This window comes from Electrophorus electricus, chromosome 11 (genome assembly GCF_041902795.1).
Source record: "Electrophorus electricus isolate QZ-2024a chromosome 11, ASM4190279v1, whole genome shotgun sequence".
Lineage (NCBI taxonomy): Eukaryota > Metazoa > Chordata > Actinopteri > Gymnotiformes > Gymnotidae > Electrophorus > Electrophorus electricus.
Window position 1 is genome coordinate 15,926,526 of NC_137507.1, and position 18,489 is coordinate 15,945,014.

Below are 18,489 nucleotides of genomic sequence, written 5' to 3' on the forward strand. Positions count from 1 at the left end.
TAACTGTAACTATGATAAATTGCAACATACATGCTTCGAATTTATCGGCACTAATAGTGGATAAAACGTCAAAAAAAAAAAAAAAAAAAAAAAAAAAAAAAAAAGAAAAAAAGAAGAAGAAGTGTAAAATTGTCCTTCTCACTTATTCATGGAGTCGCCGCGCTCGGCGACCACGTCGCTCCTCCCGTAATAGGCTTACGTGATGACGCAATTTCTCTCGAGCTCACCCTCCTTTATTTTTTACTTCAGGGAAGAAGAAACCGCTATGCAAACTGAACAAGGGGAAAGTCGAGCACTGGGACGCGGCGTCTTTACAAATCCGGAGGACGGCAGTTTGAGTATGCCACGCGAATAACTGCTCTCTAACTGGGTCGCGGCTGACACGTTCTCGCGCGGACATGGAGACGCAGCCGCGAGCGTTGTGCTCGCAGCTCACTTCCCAACACGGGCTCTGCGACGTTACCCTGACCGGCGCTTTTCTCTCGTGGAAGGAGGCAGAGACCTGCAGAAGACGAGCCGCGGGCCACGCTTACGACCCCCGGAAGGCTGGTGCGTTTAAAAAAGGTGTGAGGTTGGGTGGCGAAGTTGCTCGCGCGGTGGTGAACCTAGACACGGCGCCTTTGTTACAGGCTCGCGTCTAGGACGCGGGGGGCCGGGGGCCTTCTCGTTGGGGGCTACTCTAAGGGCGATGTCGGACGTGTGCTTTTATGAGCTTGGTCTTATTGACATGAGCTTTGAGGGAAAAGAGCATACGTGCTGTTTCTTTTGATACTGGCCGATTTGAACGTGTGGGTGCCATGCAAAAGCTAAAGGAAAGGCCGCGTGCGCACGCAGCCTATTGATGTGCCGGGGAGAGTATCAGCCACAACTGTCTGAATAAAATCTAACAAAACCAGCTGAATAATGCACACCAGCGAGAAAAGAACTTGGAATTATAGCGTTCAACAGGTTTTGACAGTTGAATGTCAAAAACTATAGCAGGCTTACATAAGAATGTGATGACTGTTATCAGATTGTAAAAGGGTTTGGAGGTGAACATGCTGACTTCATAGCAAAGAGAGTAGCTCAGAGACAAAGGCATTCATTAGAGATTCATTTGCATACCCGTGATCAGTGTTCTTGATGGACTGTGCACCTTAGTCATGTGTTATTTCATTTACTGACTGCTCTAAAAATTAAGCTAGGTGTGATCGGGGATCTTTAACTTTTACCCTCCAGAGTTTCCAGAATTACCTGCCTTTTACTTTGAGTTGTTAATCAGTTATACAGAAGGCCAGTAGACAACACGCATTCCTCTGTAGCCCCGCCACGGCTGGGGGGGACCTCAGTATTCAGTTCTGTTTGGGACCTACATTGCTATTAAGGATTTCCCATTCGAAGTGTACACAGTTAATTACTTTGAAGTTAAACAATATCTCAACCCTGTTTCACATGATGCACCACAAGGACAAGAATTTACTTTGGAAGAGGTCAGTGTCTGTGTATGGTGTGTTTGTTTGTGTGTGTGTACTGGAGAAGCACCAACAGACCCCTCATATGCTTCCAACACTACAGCTTGATCTTAAGTGCATATGATGCACAAGATACTGTAGATCTGCTTCAGCGGTATGAGGTTAAATTCCAAAAGAAAAAAATATATAACTCGGTTAATTAAATCAGTCAGTTAGAGAGTCTATTTGTGTAATTGATTTAAAAACAGAAAAGAGAAAATGTCACCATGTTGTGGCTTCTGTGTAGTCTCTTGTAAAAAGACACAAAGCCCAGATGCAGTATCAAAAAATGAATATTTTGTAACCATCAATAATGGGATGCCCTTTATATGAATTGGCAGCATAGTTTTGTATAACTTTGCTACTTGTGGTTGTTTGGACCCACACCACTGCTGTTTAGCTTGCATTTTCATGAAGACTTCATTTGTAAGACAACATTGTTCACATTTCTATGTCTGCAATGTGAACTTTAGCATATAGTCACAGGACCAGACTGCATTTGAATCCATTTGCCTTTTGTTTTTGGTCTTAGTCATGACTCACTATGAGAATAAAAGGAATTGTTGGAATGTGTGCATGTGAAAGTTTGTTTCCAGTTAAACGTGGTTTCATTAAAGAAATCTAATAACACATTCCAGTTGGTGTCCAACAGCTGGTGTAGAACAGAGTGGCCTTTAATAGCAGACTACACTCTTGAACACTGGTCTTTATCTAGCAGTCTAAACAGATCTTTTCGCAAGGGCTGTGGTACTTTTTGGTTTTAAGTTTCCTTCCTGAGCTGGATACTGTAGAAGTCCAGCCCTTTGCAAAATTACTTAGAAACTCGCATGCTCTGTCTGCTCAGAAGTCGCAGAGTGGTGTAAAACGAACAATTTCTGATGTGCCGTATTTTTGAGAAATATTCTGTGGAAATGAATAGTGATATCAGGCTGATACAGTGTAGCCTTTATAGATAGTAGATATCGGAGGTACTTTTTGTGACCTTCCTTCTGTAGGGGCAGTGGGACCCTTTGCCACGCTTCTTGCGCTCGGGTAACGTTTATGAGGAGAAACTGTGCCGTCATGAATAGTTGATCATTCTGTATTGTACTCCTCTAGTAACCAGAGCCTTTTGTGTTCACATGGACATATGGACATCAAGCTTTCCCATTATGGCAGGCAGCTTTTTGCATAGACTGTAGAGGGGATTCCAGTCCCTGTGTTCCCTTGGCTTCATTTCCATTTTCACACAGACAACATGGTAGGAAAGACGCCCCTCCTAAGCCATGGAGGGTTTTTTTTGTTGTTGTTTGTTTGTTTGTTTGTTTGTTTGAGCTTAATTTAATCCCTCTGCCTGCCTTGAACTAGCCAATGCCATTCTGAGTCATGTCTGTGTTGACAACCCGGTGCTGTGTTCGCGTGGCCTGACCACTATGGAATCTATCTGTGCGTCTCGTGCATTGAGCTCCTTTACACGTTAAGCAGGGAGAGTTACACAAAAGATAGTATTTATGAAGGGTCACTTCACGCTAATCCCCTGTTTGGGGAAGGCTAAAGCTGTGGGACAAACAGAGAGCATGTGGTTGGGAGGGAAGGTCACTGTGTTATGTAAGCATCAGCGGTGGGCCCGCCCCTTCTGTGCGCAACTGTGTGCCTCTGAGGCACCTGCTCGAGCCTGTGTTTCCCCGGTGACGGCTGTCCAGAAAGCCCGGGCTTCTGTTTCGCCACGAAACCGCAGCCTCCGGCTGTAGCCGCCAAGGGAGCCGCCGTGTTTTCAAACCACCATCGCAGACGAAGGGCTCCTGTTGCTGAATCTGTTAGATGTCTTGTGGTGTCCAGTTTCTGGATACCAGGAGCTGCTGTGAAAATATCCAGTAACGCAGTGTCCGTTGCCATCTGTCATGATGCTGTCAACATGGCATTAAAGTCGTAGCTCATATTCTGTAAAAGGAAAAAGTGTAAAATGGACAAGAAGTTGGACTTAAATTGCTGATGGTGATTGAACCCCTCAGTTTATTCGGCACTACCTGGAAAGCGATGCAGAGTTTACTTCCCCTGATCAGAGATGGGTGATGGGCACTTTGGGCACCAGTGCCAAATTGCTCCCGTTACTCCACATGCCCTACAGCTAAAGCTAAGGATGATGTAATCTCACAAGTCATCAGACATTACTAGTTTTTATACATAATGTTTCTAACCTTATTTCTACTTTTTACACAAGTATGACTGTAACAGTGCTGATCATTAGTCACTCCTACATGTAGGTACTTTAACTAGAATGAAAAAAAATAAGTGAGCAGGACTGCTGACCATGAGAGACCATGGGGGTTACTGTGGCCTTGTTCCAAAGGGCACGAGTGGCCCAAATACTTTTAATTTGTTATAGCCTTTTCATTAAATTTGCCATCACTACTAAAGCTATTAACAAAATGTCCATGTCTCTTTGTCTTTAAACTAGCGTTGCTCCAGAGTAACTTTTGAAAAACTTTTAGAAAAGTTTTACAAGGTTCTTTATTTCTTGGCTAATCATTTCTCTAAAGTAGATGCTGCCTCAACATACGATTTGCTTTTGTCTTAAAGGCTATTTTTGGGCACTGGGAAGTTTGTTGATGCCGCGAGGCTGACGACAGCAGCGTACACGGCTAATTGCGAGGCAATTAAAACAAACAGGTTCTGCATCTTCCTCCACGCCCGCATGGCAGGGAGCGAAATGTTTTGTTTGGGGCGACTTTGGACGCCAGTGAGCTATTTTTCTTAACCTCTCCCAATCAGTGGAGGCAGGGAGGAGGCGGGTGAGTGAGCCGGAGGCGGCACACGTCTTAGGCGCTTACGGCACAGCACACCTCTGTAGCCATTAAAGGCAATTCAAAGCCATATGCTGGACGTTCTATATGAGTCATTTTAATATTCTTTACCATAAAGTGAAGAATCTGCAAACCACAAAAAAGTCTCCCCTCATTAAAAAGCACTTAACAGTATATAAAAATGGATGTTTCCTGCTGGCGATTGTCTTAAGTTACATCTCCAAATTTGGGTAAAACCATTTTACGGTCAAGCGCCCCTGACAGGGTCGTCCAGCTGGAGTTGACTTTACACGCAGACCGCACTGATGGGCAGCAGTCAGAGTAATGGAATAGCCAAGGTCCCTTGGAATGTCGACTATTGTTTTGTGACATTTCCGTCAACCTAGTTTAATGGCCTTGTTTGTGATGATCCTGTTTCATTGACTCAAGTAGCCCTAACTTCAAACTAGCACTCATAGAAAAAAGAACAAAGAAATGATCAACAATAATCTTTCAGGTTTATGAAAGCAGTTCTAAATTTGAATTTATTTCTTAAATGAAGCCTGTATGCTAGTACTAGCAAACTGAATTAAAAGGCAGGGTGAAGAGGATTCAAAAAGATACTTCTCTATGACTATATTTATAAAGCTACATAAATGTATGTGTTTATGTATTGGTCTACTGCTCCTTGCTCTTTGCCATTAGACCCCTGCAACTCCTCTAGAATGCAGCTGCAACACTTGTTTGTCTCCCTCTAGCTACATTCCCTTCACTGACTGTAGTGGCTCACATAAGATATAACACAGTGACACTGGCCTACAAAGCCAAACTGGACCAGCTCCCAAGTACCTAAAGGCACATATCAAACTTGGCTCAGCTCCACGTTCCTGTCGAGCCTCTAGTATAGCTAACCTCGAACCTCCTTCCCTCGAGACACAGCAGAGACGAGCATCTCTTCTCTGTCCTGGCACCCAGGTGCTAGAAAGAGCTTTCCCTGGCTGTCCATGCAGCTGGGATACTGGCCGTGTTCAATGAAAGGCTGAAGACTCGCCTCTTGACCGATTCGCTGAGTGCTGAACAAAAAGAAACTCGAGAGCAAATAGAATCCCTTTACTGACACTTTTTTTTCCTGCTTTGCCCAGGGCATTGGACTCGGTTTTCTTAAAAGTAACCCATTACGCCAGCATGAGGAAGCATTTTTGATAAAGACTACATCATTGTTCTGTAAGTAACTGGACAAGGCTGTCTGCCCAGTGCTGTTATAGTTTGTATTTTCTGACTGAAATGGTAGAACCACTGCTTCCCCCCCCCACAGGCTTAAAAAAAAGATGCTTTTCATGTAGACATTTCAGTATAGCATCATGTTCCAGTCACTAGATATGATGCTGAATACAGTGGACAAACTGAAAAGAATAGGTCAGAGCTTAAAAACATCTGCAGTGGCGAGGCAAAAAACACCAAAAACCTTGTCTTGTTCTTATGTTTGTTCAGCAGTAAAACAAGACGCTTAAACTTGCGGCACCTGCACGAGCTCAGACCCACGTTTTGGTTTGTTTTGTCATACCATGATGGTTGCTTTAGCACACTAACATGACACACTATTCTTGAGATTATAGATGGGGGAGGGGTGAGAGTCATCTTAGCATAAGTTCTTCTTCCTTATTTCTGTTCTCTTTAAGCTGGCTAAGCTCATTGGCTCTCGCAGTAAGAGCCTCTGTGTAAGAACCCTGCCTGATGTATAGCTCGGGGCCTCAGGGTGACATTCAAGAGACCTCCAAGAGGGATAGCCGCTTGAATGAGACGTAGACGGTAATTAATATTGTGCAGTGTCACAGCGCAAGAGGCAATAAGAGAGGAGCCCATTTCAGCAAGCATGGGCCAATCTACAGGAAAGGAAGACTAATATTTGTGACTTTCGTTTCCATTTGAGAGAACAGCGCTCATCGTTCAGGAACTTGCCCAAGCCTTGCCCAATGCCTGCCACCTTATCTCTCCCTTTATGGTCATCATATCATTAAAGTTCACAAACAACTCTTGCTCTTCCGTTGTGAAATGTCAATGTTACTGCAGGTTAATAACCGCCGGATGCTTTATTTCAGCAGGCGGCCGATGCGTGCCCCTGTGCGAGATCGTAGCCGTCCAGGAGACGGAGGGGGAGGACCCCGGCGCAGACACGGGGGAACGGCGGAGTGCTCCTCGGAGCCCAGCTGAATGTAACCAGCATGCCTTCACAGGTACGCAAGCGTCCTAGAAAGCCAGCAGTCACGCTCACGCTCTCATTTCATCAGGGGGTTAAAGCCCTAACTGGTAAGGGAGCTGCCTAGCTTGAGTTTCATCGGCCCGGGTAGAGCAAGCTCGGGTGACGCGGGCCATGCGAGTTGCCTTTCCCTGGGTTCTCCAGTAGGCACGTTTCCAGCATAATTGCATTACCTTCTCTGCCCTTCTGACTGCAGTGTCCTACGTGGAGAGGGGCAGGAAGCACCGCTGGCAGTGCAGTGAAGTCACCTTCCGTTGCACAGAGAGCAGACTGTGTCTGCAGTGGCTCCAAGCCATCAAGGAGCAGCTCGCACTCCTGAGTATGTCCTTAAATGCACTTCTGGAACCGTCCTTGCATGTTTATTAAAAGTATCACTATTAGGGAAGCCGTGTGTGTATATGTATGTGTGTGTGTGTGTGTGTGTGTGTGTGTGTGTGTGTGTGTGTGCTTTTCATTTAATTACTCTGTCCTAATAATGCAGCTTTAAATACGTTTGTTGTATTAAGTGTTGCACTGGTTCATTGATGCCTTCAAGGATAATTTAATGGCTGTCTTAGTCTGGGTTACACTAAAAATCTTCATTAATACATAAGTCATACATTCATTAACACTTGTTGACATATTTCTCCAGTTACAATGTCCTAGGCTAAGATTTGAGAATGAATTACCTGTTTACAACAACGGCACACAAGAATGCCTGTAATATGTGTGAATTGAATGCAGAAGGAATATTGGGTTTGAGAAATGGGGAATTAAAGGGTAAAGTGAGGGTCAACCTCTGAGGAGAACTGACGTTTGGATAAACAATGTCATTTTCTCTTGCACACTATTTGTAAAGTAGAGACTAAGCAATAAAGCTCTTTCTAGTCTTCATTAATTCAGAATTAAGGTGCAGTTTAGTCAGGTTTCATTTGCAAAGGTGGCCCTCAGTGTCTTGGTTCCTGCTGCAGTTTTTAGAGCTTTATTCAAACTTGTCAAATGCGATAAGGTTTGTTTGCCCGTGAAAACTCCGCGAGGTTGTAGGCGATCAGAAAATGCAATGGTTGCATAAATTAAAAAGCTGTTGTTTCATAACGACCCCTCATCTCTCTGCCTGCAGCTACTCGCCCCAAGCGCTTGCTGGTCTACATAAATCCCTATGGAGGAAAACAGCGCGGGAAAAGGATTTATGAGCAGAAAGTGGCTCCAATCTTCTGCCGCGCCTCCATTTCCACCGACGTGATCGGTGAGCACCCATCAGCCGCCCACGTTAACATTTAAATAACAAATGCACCGCAAACAAACCTTTACTGGCAAATAGCCGCATTTTAGTTACAGGTCGATCCGTCACCCAAGGTCGTGATAAGACCTCTATTAGTTAATAAACAGGGGGCAATTCTTCATCAGGTTTTTTTTCTGCGATGGCCGAGGGCTGGACCCAGGCGGGGGGTGGAACATTGGCAGCACATGGTCATATTTAACTGCACAAGAGCCAGTGCCTGTCCAGCACTAACTTAAAGGTATTTGTTTCTGCTTGGCTCCATCGCGATGCCTGGACGAAAGCCACTCAAACGGCTTCATTAGGGAAGACGAGCGAGCTGCCTGACGGACTCTTTAATAAGCTCCACATATCTCCTTTGCCATATGGCGTCGTCGTCACCGTCCGCGAGAAGCCCTCCGCCGGCCATCCGTTTCAAGGGCATCCCCACGTGTTGCCGTCTGCTGTCAGCCCCGACAGGCTGAGCCTTGTAATGAAAGGCGCTCCAGAAATGTTTGCTCCGTGGCTGCGGCTTATCGTCTCGTGCGGTGTGATCGATCGTCTCCGTCAGGCCTCTGGCAGAACAGCGTTTTTACTAGCAGATGGAGATAATCATGTGCCCCCAACCCCCACCCTCTCCACCCCAGGAGCACTCACCGTGGCTTTGTCTGTATTTCCATAGTGACTGAGCGCGCAAATCACGCCAGGGACCACTTGAAGACGGAGGCCGACCTACAGAAGTATGATGGGTGAGTGGGAGCTAGCGGGGACCATGGCGGGCACACCACTCCTAATTCACGCGGCGAGGCGCTCACCCTCCCCACAGCAAAGGCTAGATGAGCTTTGACAGCGTAGAATGGCCATCAAGGCCCGGCTAGGGGGGGCCACGCACCTCAGGCTGGAGTCTTCCGGCACCAGCTTTTGTTTCGGTGCGTCATGGCGTAGCAGCTTCCGCGAGAGTAAGCGCAGTCCCAGAGCAGCTCTCCTTCCGCCCAGAGAGGAGCACTCACACTCCGTTTCTGTCTAATCGCCAGGATTGTCTGCGTCGGAGGAGACGGCATGTTCAGTGAGGTCATGCACGGCCTGATCTCCCGGACGCAGCGCGACACCGGCGCGGACCAGAACTGCTCTGGCGAGACTCTAGTGGAGTGCAGCTTGCGTGTCGGGATCATTCCTGCAGGTGAGCGCAGCCCACCCCTCACACATCTGCTTCCAGAAGTGGGGAAGCATGTCTGCAGACTCCAGCTCTGTCTCTCACACACCCCTGGCTCTGACAGCGTGTCCAGGGGGCCTGAAGTATCCATCACTTGCCCCGTTCCGCTGAGTGGCCACACGGTGCATGACATTTGCCACGTCATCATACAGTCCACAGCTGTGACATGCATTACCCCGCCAGGGTCTCATGCAAGCGACTGATCACAGTTCTGCTGGCGGGATGAGGAACAGCCTCTTGTCTACACACTGCACACGGAAGCACTTGCGGTCCTTCTTGTATACATTACATATATTAGTAATATATTGGTGAGCCTAGTCAAGTTTTGGTAAAGATTCAATGAACGAAACCAGAAATGTAACATTATGAACTGGGAAACTGGAAATCAGTGAAGCCACAAACTTCGTTAATGGCTCACAGCTTCTCATAATGTATATAAGTATATTCCAGGTTACATCGATGAGATGAGAGCAAAAAGCTCCTTACTGGGGGTGTAAAGTTCTTGCTCTAGATCAGAATTCTGCCTACGGAGCACCACATCTCAACGTGAACTACCAGTCTAGAGAGCACTTATTGTCACGCTGCTTTCTGTTCCCATTGGATTCAGTTAATTGGGTGGATCTTTAACAAAGGGGTTCCTATAATAATCTCAGTGAGGTAAATGGGTAGTTAAGAGGAATTCAAACAAATGAAATGGCATGAAATTCAGGAATTTATTGTTTAGATGGGTTTATCTGTTCAGGTCATTGTGTCTGCTAGAACTGTGCATTTTGTCCCTTAAGGAACAAAAAGTGGAAGGCTGAAACAACCAGCTAGGTGTTCATACAGATGGTGCTAGCTGTGTGCTTACCTCTACTCTCACTGGGTTATTTCTATTGTGAGGCAGGAGAATTTTATTACAAAGCAAGGCACAGCAAGGGGGTGGGGTGGGGGGGGCAGAGTCATCTGAAATCTCATCTCTGGAAACAGCAGTGCCTCGCTGCTAAAGGTGCTTTCCTTCACGCCTCTGTGAGTCAGTTAAAAATGTGTGCAGCATGGAGACAGGAAAATGACCACCCATGCTGCTTCCGCTAATATTTGGTTAAAAAAAAACTTTCCCAACAGCTCAGTTTTTCCAGCTTCACAGCAGTGCAAAGCAGAATTACAAGAGACAAGGAACGCGAGTCAGATTTTCCTAGTTTGACCCTCAAACGGAGCTCGTTCAGTGAGATGGTTATTTTAGAGTTGCTGTAATGCACTGATACCCTGACCCATGACGTGCGTGTGCGCTACAGGTTCTACCGACTGCGTATGCTATGCTACGGTAGGCTCCAATGACCCCGTGACCTCCGCTCTGCATATCGTTGTGGGTGAGTAGGCACACGAGCCCAAAACACCCTGATACTTTTAAAAAATATTTGTTTGCTTTTTTCCGTTTAAACCACATTACGTTACCCCAAGCTCTATTAATAGATGATTAGGGCCTAACTGAGTATAAATGAGCTGTATGCTAGAGGACTGGGCCACAGACCATACATATACCCCCATATTCAGTACAGCCGTAGGATGGAGGACTCTGTGTACTTGTCAAGGGATGTCATTCATGTTTTGCTGCCCAACAACAAATGCTCTAGGAAACCACAACACTCATTGGTACAAAAACAAGGGAACGCCTGCCACCCAACAGAGCCGGCAGGCGTGCTCTTATAAAACGCGTAATGGCTCGAAGGACACTTCCGAGGCCTACGGGCTGTGATTTCCACAGGTGATTCCCAGCCGATGGATGTCTGCTCCATTCGCGCCGATGACACCTTCCTCCGCTATTCCGTCTCGCTGCTTGGGTATGGTTTCTATGGCGACATGCTGACGGACAGCGAGAGGAAGCGCTGGATGGGACCGGCTCGCTATGACCTCTCCGGTCAGTAAAACCCCCACCAGCAAGTCCACGTATTGGGACAGAAATGGAAACGAAGGGGAGACCCGCATTTAAACGTAGTTTTCGTGTTTTGTGACCAGGTGTTAAAACGTTTCTGTCGCATCGCTACTATGAGGGGACCGTCTCCTTTCTTCTTGCTGACAGCAACGTCGGAACTCCCAGAGACAAACTGCAGTGCCGATCTGGGTGAGAACCCGCACCTCTTCTCATTTACGCACAGTTAATTTTCCAGTGTTTATCAGTCACGGCGAGACCCATCTAACGATCACCGTTTTACGGCCGTTGTCTCAGTCGAACAAATCCACCGCGTGGGGTATCCCCTGTGTTTGCTTTAGCAGCGAGGCAAGTAAGCTGTGAAGCTCCAGGTTGTTTTCCTGTGTGCCTCCGAGACGAGGCCTGATGGGTAATGTCTTCTGTCATTAGGTGTAATATCTGCCAGCAGCCCTCGGCGGACAAGAGGCTGTGCGGGAAGGAGGACCGCGCCTTGGATGGCGGTGAGGAGCCGTGGCCCGCAGACACACGCCGCACACTAACACGTATCTGAGCCTGTAGGGCAGGGTTCCTGAGCGGTCCCGCGCATCCGCCCGCAGCGGGGAGACTAAGTGGGTTCTCCAGTCCTAACGTTTTCCCCGTCTTGCCGAGAAGTGCTGTTTACAGAGTCGGGCACAGACCTCCCTCTTTCTAATTGCCACTTCCTGGGCATTTTCTCAAGGTTGAGCAGACTCTCTAGCAGGACCAAATGACTGGGAGGTAGGAGTTTTGTATGTATGTATGTTTTGGGGAAAGTTAAGTGTCCTTAATCAGTAATATGCCACCACAGCCATGCAGGGCGAGCACGTTCCAATTTACTACCCTTTACTGCACCTCCTTCTTTCTGTTTGCTTTGGGTTTGGAGTGGAGCTCTGCAGTTGCCACTTTGGCACAGGGGAGAGTGCTAATGAGCTTCCTAGAAGGGAAGTGTGCCATTTGAAAGGCTGCAAATGAACACAAGCCAAAGGTCTCTTTTGTCATTTTGTGTATTTAAGTGTCTAATCAGTGATTTCCAATTAAAATGTATTGGCTTTTCGTATCTCCAGAGACACGCTAACATTGGCAGATCTCTCCCGTGCACAATGTTTATGACTCAGAACAACGGGAGACCTCATTTTGCATTTTATCACTGCAGATCACACAGCAGTCTATTTGAATGGCGTTCATTAAAAAGATATTTCCTGTTTGGTCACGTACAATGAATCCATTTGGCTCAATGTGTATGTCTCTTGGTGGTAAATAGTTAGTCAAACTGGAGGGCAGGTTACCCAGACTAAGACTAGTCCTCAATCTAAATTGAAGCAGTAAACCACAGTCTGGAATCCAGCCCATAAAGCTAGTTGAATAAAATAGGTTCTACTGTTGAATCATTTGAAATGGATTCTGTGGTCTAGGTATATCCCTTTTGATGGACTTCTACATCATTAAAATATCTTGGCACCCACATCCCTTTGGACCCTTAATAAATTCTATAAACTTAATAATTTCCCTGTTCTTAAAACCACTTCAGACAACCTTGATAAGTTGATAGAATGAATTACCACCCTGAACCAGGCCGTACATCTACCACTTTGATCTCTATTCCGCCGAGTCTTCTTCCTCTTTGCCCTGATTCCAGTTATCCTCGAAAGCACTTACTGTTTGACCGTTTTGACAAACTCTTGAGTAAATTCACCTTGAAAACCAAACCTTCATGATATAAACTGCAGTCGCTGCAGAGGCTAAACAAGCAGGCAGCCTTAATGCCTCATATTTCTTTTTTTACTGCACATCTTTTCAACTGCAACACTGGATGGATATGGATCCCAGGATAACAGCAGTTATTGAACAAACGTCATGCCTCCCCTTAGACTTAGCAGATCATCTCTCTGTTAAAAATAGAAAATCACTTCAGGGCTAACAGAACCCATATATTAGTGGTATTGAGACATGGAGGCACGCTAATAAATTATTCTATACAATCCCTCTCTGGTTTGACAGACACTAGTTTTGGAAATCCATCTTCTAGAGTCCCTGGCATGAAAACAAAAACTCATTTAAAATATATATTTCACAATTTGCCATTAGTGCTATTAATGCAATTGCAGATTAAATGAGTTTTCTTTTACGCAATATTACAGCGGTAATGAAGGGAATTATTTCGAATAAGCGCATCTCCGTTTAGTTCTGAACTCCCATCACTGCCCAGAGAAAGCTCAACATCCCTGTTAAAAACCTCGACTCCTCTTGGGTGTGTTTTGAGGAAGGGTAGATAATTCACGCCACTCGTCAGGAAGAAACAAAGACGCATCAAGAAGCTGAGCACACAACTCCCCTGTTGTGTGTTTCAGAGGCAAAAGGGGCGTGGCAGGTGATCCGGGGCAAGTTCCTGGCCATCAACGCGGCGTGCATGAGCTGTGCGTGCCCCCGCAGTCCCAAAGGCCTGTCGCCCTCCGCCCACCTGGCCAACGGCACCGTCGACCTCATCCTGGTGCACAAGTGCTCGCGCCTGGACTTCTTCCGCCACCTGCTGCGCCACACCAACAAGGACGACCAGGTGACGTAACTCTGTGGCTCGGCTCGCAGCGCGCCTGCCGAAAAGCAAAGGGCTCCCTGCCACCAGCATGCCAAATCATAGGTTACTTGATTTATTCAAGTAAGCAGCAGAATGGGAGCCTTCTACCGTTTATATTACTGTTATCCAGTAAAACCAGGAGCCCTTATCACCAAGCCATGGTCTCTAAGAAGACCAAATGACCGCAAGCATCTGATGTATACACCACAAATCCGGCAAGGTAGAAATAGTAGATGTATCTTTGGGGTAATGGAGTGGAGCTGTCTGTCCGCTTGCCTCATGGGGAGGCCGGTGGCTCATCGTGGTTCTGTTTCGTCAGGGAGCTCTCTCTCCTGGGTGCTTTGCATCATGGATGATTCACCGCACCCAGAGAGGGCGAGAGATCTCGCTGGATGACCCAGCTGCTTTTGGGCAGGCTTCACCGTTACGCTAGGCAAAAGCTCCCTGCCTCGTTAGCTACGTTTTTAGCGTCCAAACTCACCACAAAGGACCCGACAATCGGAGACAGGTGTTGGTGGAGCAATGAACTCCGCAGAGTGTGTGGAAAAAGCCACCCTCCAAATACTTGTCATGTCAAAGTCGTGCCTCTCGTCCAACCTTTCATTTTATAAACACATGCTTTAGAAAATACATGCTTTAATGTTCTAGTGCTCCAGCGGGGCCGATTAACTCTGACGGTTGAATCGCGCCTTTGGACTGCTTTAGCTCCGAATCCGTGGATATCAGCCCAGGCAAAGGCAAGATGTAGCACTCTTCAGAGGCCATTAAAGCAATATCAATATTAAGAGACTACTAAATATATTCATTGTGCATTGCGCCTTGCTTAAATACAAAGTTGGCAGGTCTTTAAAGCTTCATAAAGCAGTATGGTAGAGCTCATAAAGCACAATCTGGACGAAATTGCTGCCACTTGCTTCAGCTGAATGAAAAGCCCTGGAGTAGAACTGGGCACAGAGAAGTGATGAGTGTGTCTCCTCCCTCCAACTCTCCTCCCTCCTCCCTTGTGCCCTTCTCCGTACTGCAGTTCGACCACCCCTTTGTGGAGGTGTACCGAGTGCGGCAGTTCCGCTTCACACCCCGGTGCCAGGAGACGGCGTCGGAGCTGGAGCTGGAGCTGAGGGAAGGCGACGGCGTCGGGCGCGCTCGCTTCTTCAGCCAGATTTGCAGGAAACACCCAGCATGTGGCTGCATGCCCACCCACAGCTGCTGGAACTGCGACGGCGAGATCCTGCCACACGCCGGCATTGAAGTCAGGTACGGCGCGGCCCACCGAGACCGCAGCCGGTGGCGGGTTTAGCATTGCGCGGTCACCGAGCAGCCCTGCGCTCATGCATATTTCATGGACCCCATACATCACCATATACAGTGGGACATGTTTTTCAGCAACGAGGAACAAAATTGTACCCTTGTCGGTATAATCGGATCCGGTATATATTGATCCGCAGGAAAGAAAAAGGCGTTTCCGTCGCGAAAATGGACCAGTGACCGGGTCCGTTTCCAGACGGGCTACACAGCCACAGTGCTGTGAAAAATCCCCATTGTATTCCCAGAGAGTGGGACTGCATTTGCTTATCACAGGGAAATCTTTATGTAGCATGATGGCTCTCCTGAATGCACCATTTATTTCATGCTCCATTTTTCCTGTTCCAGTGATGCATAGCTGTCTAATGTCCTCTAATTTAATGGCCTTTCCACGGTTAAGAGCTTACTCCCTTTTAATTAAAATAGCAGGCCATTCATTTACTGCATTTTCCTCTCCAGTAATTGTTCTTCAAGCGAGTCAGCAAATGAACTGTGGAGATGGATGGTGGTACAGCAGCCAAAAGGGAGCAGGGGGTTGGATTAGGTCTCACCTGAGTGCTAGGAACACCTCAGGAACATCCAGTGGCATTACAGCAAATTAAACTCTAAATCCTCACCCACAACGTGGAGTGTCTACATGCAAGGTTTGCTGTGCCCGACCCTGCCGGACTATTCCCACGAATTGCCAATAAGTGCTCTGGCGACTCCAAAATATGTTCATAGGAAATCTTTCACTTTTCTGCGGCAGCTTGTTTTACCTCCTCGCTCTGCTGAAGAGATTTCAGATCTGGTTAGTGTGATATGAATTGAAAACAAGCTCCATATAGGCTGTAATTTATCTTGGCCACAGAGCTGCAGCAATCCCAGATCAATTATGCAGAACTCCCCACTTGCAAGAGAAACAATGTCAGACATTTGCCTGTAGTTAAAACCAGCCTAATAAATTATTCTTTGTTGAGCATATGAAATTGGGCTTTTAAAGAACTATGCATACACAGTGTGAATGGAAGACCACTACAGGTAGTTTATATCTACATTTTTAGTTGGCATGTTCTCAATTGACTAACGGTGATTCAGCAGTGCAGAGCCAGTTTGACTTCAATATTCAGTATCCTTTCAGCAGTCTGAACAACTTCATTCCTTTCATTAACAATTTCTTGTTGCCAGAATGATTTCAGGGTTGTAAATAACTTTTTGTGGACACCACAAGGCCAACTTGGTCCCCTCCAGTGATGCGCACTACAGCCGTCTCTAGCATTTCTCATTTAAAAAAATTTTCTTCTTCTCGTTTATTCACTTATCAGTGTACTTAAATGTAATGTACTGATGCCCACCATATGATCTGACAGTTCTCTGCTCTCTGTCTTTCTAGAGTGCACTGCCAGTTGATCAAGCTGTTTGCAAGAGGAATCGAAGAGCAGACAGTCTTTGACGACCCGTACACACTTTGTGCAATATAGATTCCCCTGTCAATCGCTAAAAGAAAGGGGGAGGGCCCACACTCTTACAGGACCATGATGTCACATATGGGAGTTTGGATTAAGTAGATAATGTACCACATGCTGTTAGATCTGTCTACAGTCTTCATACAGCGAATCCTTTACTTAATGAAATACATTTCCATTACTAGTAACTAGCTTTCACTGGCAGCTCCGTTTTACAGTCGCCGAGGCACGAATGTGTCGACTCTGGATCATGCTTCCACCCAATTTTGACTTTGCTGTTTTGGTTAGGTATCAGTGTTGTTGTACTTAAGAGTTTTCTTAAGCGATTTCTCATCTACAGGGGTGACCAGGTTGTTGGTGACTTTTTTTTTTTTTTTTCTCCTCTTGCTTTGTCCAACATCTTCCAGAAAGGCCATTGACATTCGAGACTCTCTCACTTTGTCTTCCTCCAAAGTCAAGCTGGTCTTGATGCCTTTGATGGTAGCATTCATTTTATTCCATATTTTGAAAATGACTCTGAAGTTCTAATTAGGATTTTTTTTGTGGTTGCTTTTCTTGAAATGAAGGACACGAGTACCCAATCATAGCATTATTATACTCGACATTTAGTTATGATATTTTTGGCTGAATTTATGTTTTGGCTTTCATAAGCATGAAGTGTTGAGCTGCAGTCTCACTGGCACAGTGTAGCCTATAAAGATCTATAACTATTCTTTAATGGTCAGTATAGCCTGTAACTTGAAATCCCATTCACATTATGCCCTGGAACTTCATTACTTATGAACTCCAGTTCCACTCCAAATATCAGCTGACTTGCCATGTCCTCATCGTGGTTGGCATAGTTGTTGGGCCCTTAATCATCTGCAGTGTTCTGGGCTAAACCACAAGGGTGGAGTGTCCCTGTACAAGCCGCCGTGACCCAGCAGAGCGCCAGTGTCTTTGGAGCTGTCTGAGGAGACCTTAACTGAATGTAGAAGAAAAAACGTCCTCGACGTGGTCCTGCTGTGCGCCAACCGTTCAGGAGCTGCGCTTTTGTATTTCTTGTGTGAGGGTCGTCTTCCTCTCTCATTGTACACCTGGTATGATGAAGCAGCCTCGGGCCCTCTTGTTCTCGCCGCTTCAGCTGAAGGTTTAATGTGTGTGATCGGAGGCTGTGGTGTTCCTTCAGTGCCAGGGGACTTTCAAGCAGGCCATGACTTAGTGAAATTCCCCTCCTGTCTAAAGTGCATCTGCTGCTGTTTGTGGCTTTCCGAGAATCCGAGGCAGAGCTGCGACCGTATTGGCAGCCTCCTCTGAGGCACACCCTCAGTCTCTTGAGGAAGAGCTTCGAAATCATCCTCCTCCTCATCCCCAACCCCACCCCTCATGCATTTCAAGTGAGGAGGTGCTGCTGTGCTGTATGATGACACTGGCAGTCAATGATGGTCCATGAATTGCCCAAAGGGTGTTTGTCTGTGTGGAATTACCTTCATCTCAACCCCACGAACAGCAGCCATCTGACAGCCGCTGTGTTTGGCACCTCCGGTTCAGGGCCAGTCAAACACTTACATGGCCATATGCATCATCCGCTGTGACAACAGTCCACACGCTCCAGTGCTACAGACGCCTGCGGCACCATGCGGTCCTGCCCCCGGCCCAGCCCCGCTCTGTCCACACCTGAGGCGGAATTCAAATTCCTCCTCAGCCCCCTCGTAAATATCACTGCCGCCGCCTCTTCACTGCCCCACAGCTGGTAGCAGCTACGTGCAGACAGCAACTGCAGGCAGGCAGGCAAGATAACCCTCCCCCAGATATGCTGTTTAGATCAATTTAGCTGGCAGTTGTTATTGAGAACAGTGCATTCATCTTGCAGGCTTCAAGATGATATGGAATGATGTATGACCTGAGATGTTACAAAGTTGATGTGTACTGGTTCAAAAAATTTTTTTTATTTTAAGTCCTAAATAAAGTTTAAGAAACAATGATGTGCTGTGGTGACTCTTTTTGTGATTTCGAGCCATAGCTGTGTCAAGCTTAGGCAAATAAAAGAAGTGCATAAGGTACATCAGTGGGAAGAGCCTTGGTGGTGTTTTTCTCTAGTAAAAACCGGTCAGTCTTACCTGAAGTGCTGATAATGGGTGTCTCCTTGAGACTCGACAAGATTGATGGAGCAAGAGGCAGCTGGAGAAAAAGGTTTAAAGTAGCACCGCTGGGAAAGTTCAAAAGATATTCTAGGAAATTCCGTTTCAAGCTTCACTAATATAAAGGTTCCTGCTTTAGTACTCCATGCTTGGAGCCAAGGTCA

The 18,489-nt window shown here is 46.5% G+C and overlaps 1 protein-coding gene across 5 annotated transcripts; it reads left to right on the plus strand.

Annotated features, from left to right (window-relative positions):
• The first annotated feature begins 194 nt into the window (after nt 1–194).
• Nucleotides 195–18,167, plus strand: cerk (ceramide kinase). Of its 5 annotated transcripts, none has more exons than XM_027014578.3 (13): nt 196–564; nt 6,352–6,486; nt 6,706–6,828; nt 7,609–7,734; nt 8,429–8,495; nt 8,781–8,926; nt 10,234–10,308; nt 10,704–10,856; nt 10,955–11,060; nt 11,298–11,368; nt 13,235–13,440; nt 14,483–14,712; nt 16,133–18,167. In XM_027014578.3, exons 1-13 carry the CDS (start codon nt 399–401, stop codon nt 16,218–16,220), a joined length of 1,692 nt encoding a protein of 563 aa, XP_026870379.2. In that variant the 5' UTR covers nt 196–398; the 3' UTR covers nt 16,221–18,167. The 5 variants fall into 5 exon arrangements, with proteins under 5 accessions (XP_035384406.1, XP_026870379.2, XP_026870380.2 ...); XM_027014579.3 differs by having other exon boundaries at nt 6,355–6,486; XM_027014580.3 differs by having other exon boundaries at nt 198–549.
• The last annotated feature ends 322 nt before the right edge of the window (nt 18,168–18,489 follow it).

Excerpts from the sequence above, each read along its gene's own strand:
- cerk (XM_027014578.3), top strand. The coding sequence starts at position 399 with ATGGAGACGCAGCCGCGAGCGTTGTGCTCGCAGCTCACTTCCCAACAC. Across the intron at positions 11,061-11,297 it reads AAACTGCAGTGCCGATCTGG|GTGTAATATCTGCCAGCAGC; the intron begins GTGAGAACCCGC and ends TTCTGTCATTAG. Across the intron at positions 14,713-16,132 it reads CACGCCGGCATTGAAGTCAG|AGTGCACTGCCAGTTGATCA; the intron begins GTACGGCGCGGC and ends CTGTCTTTCTAG.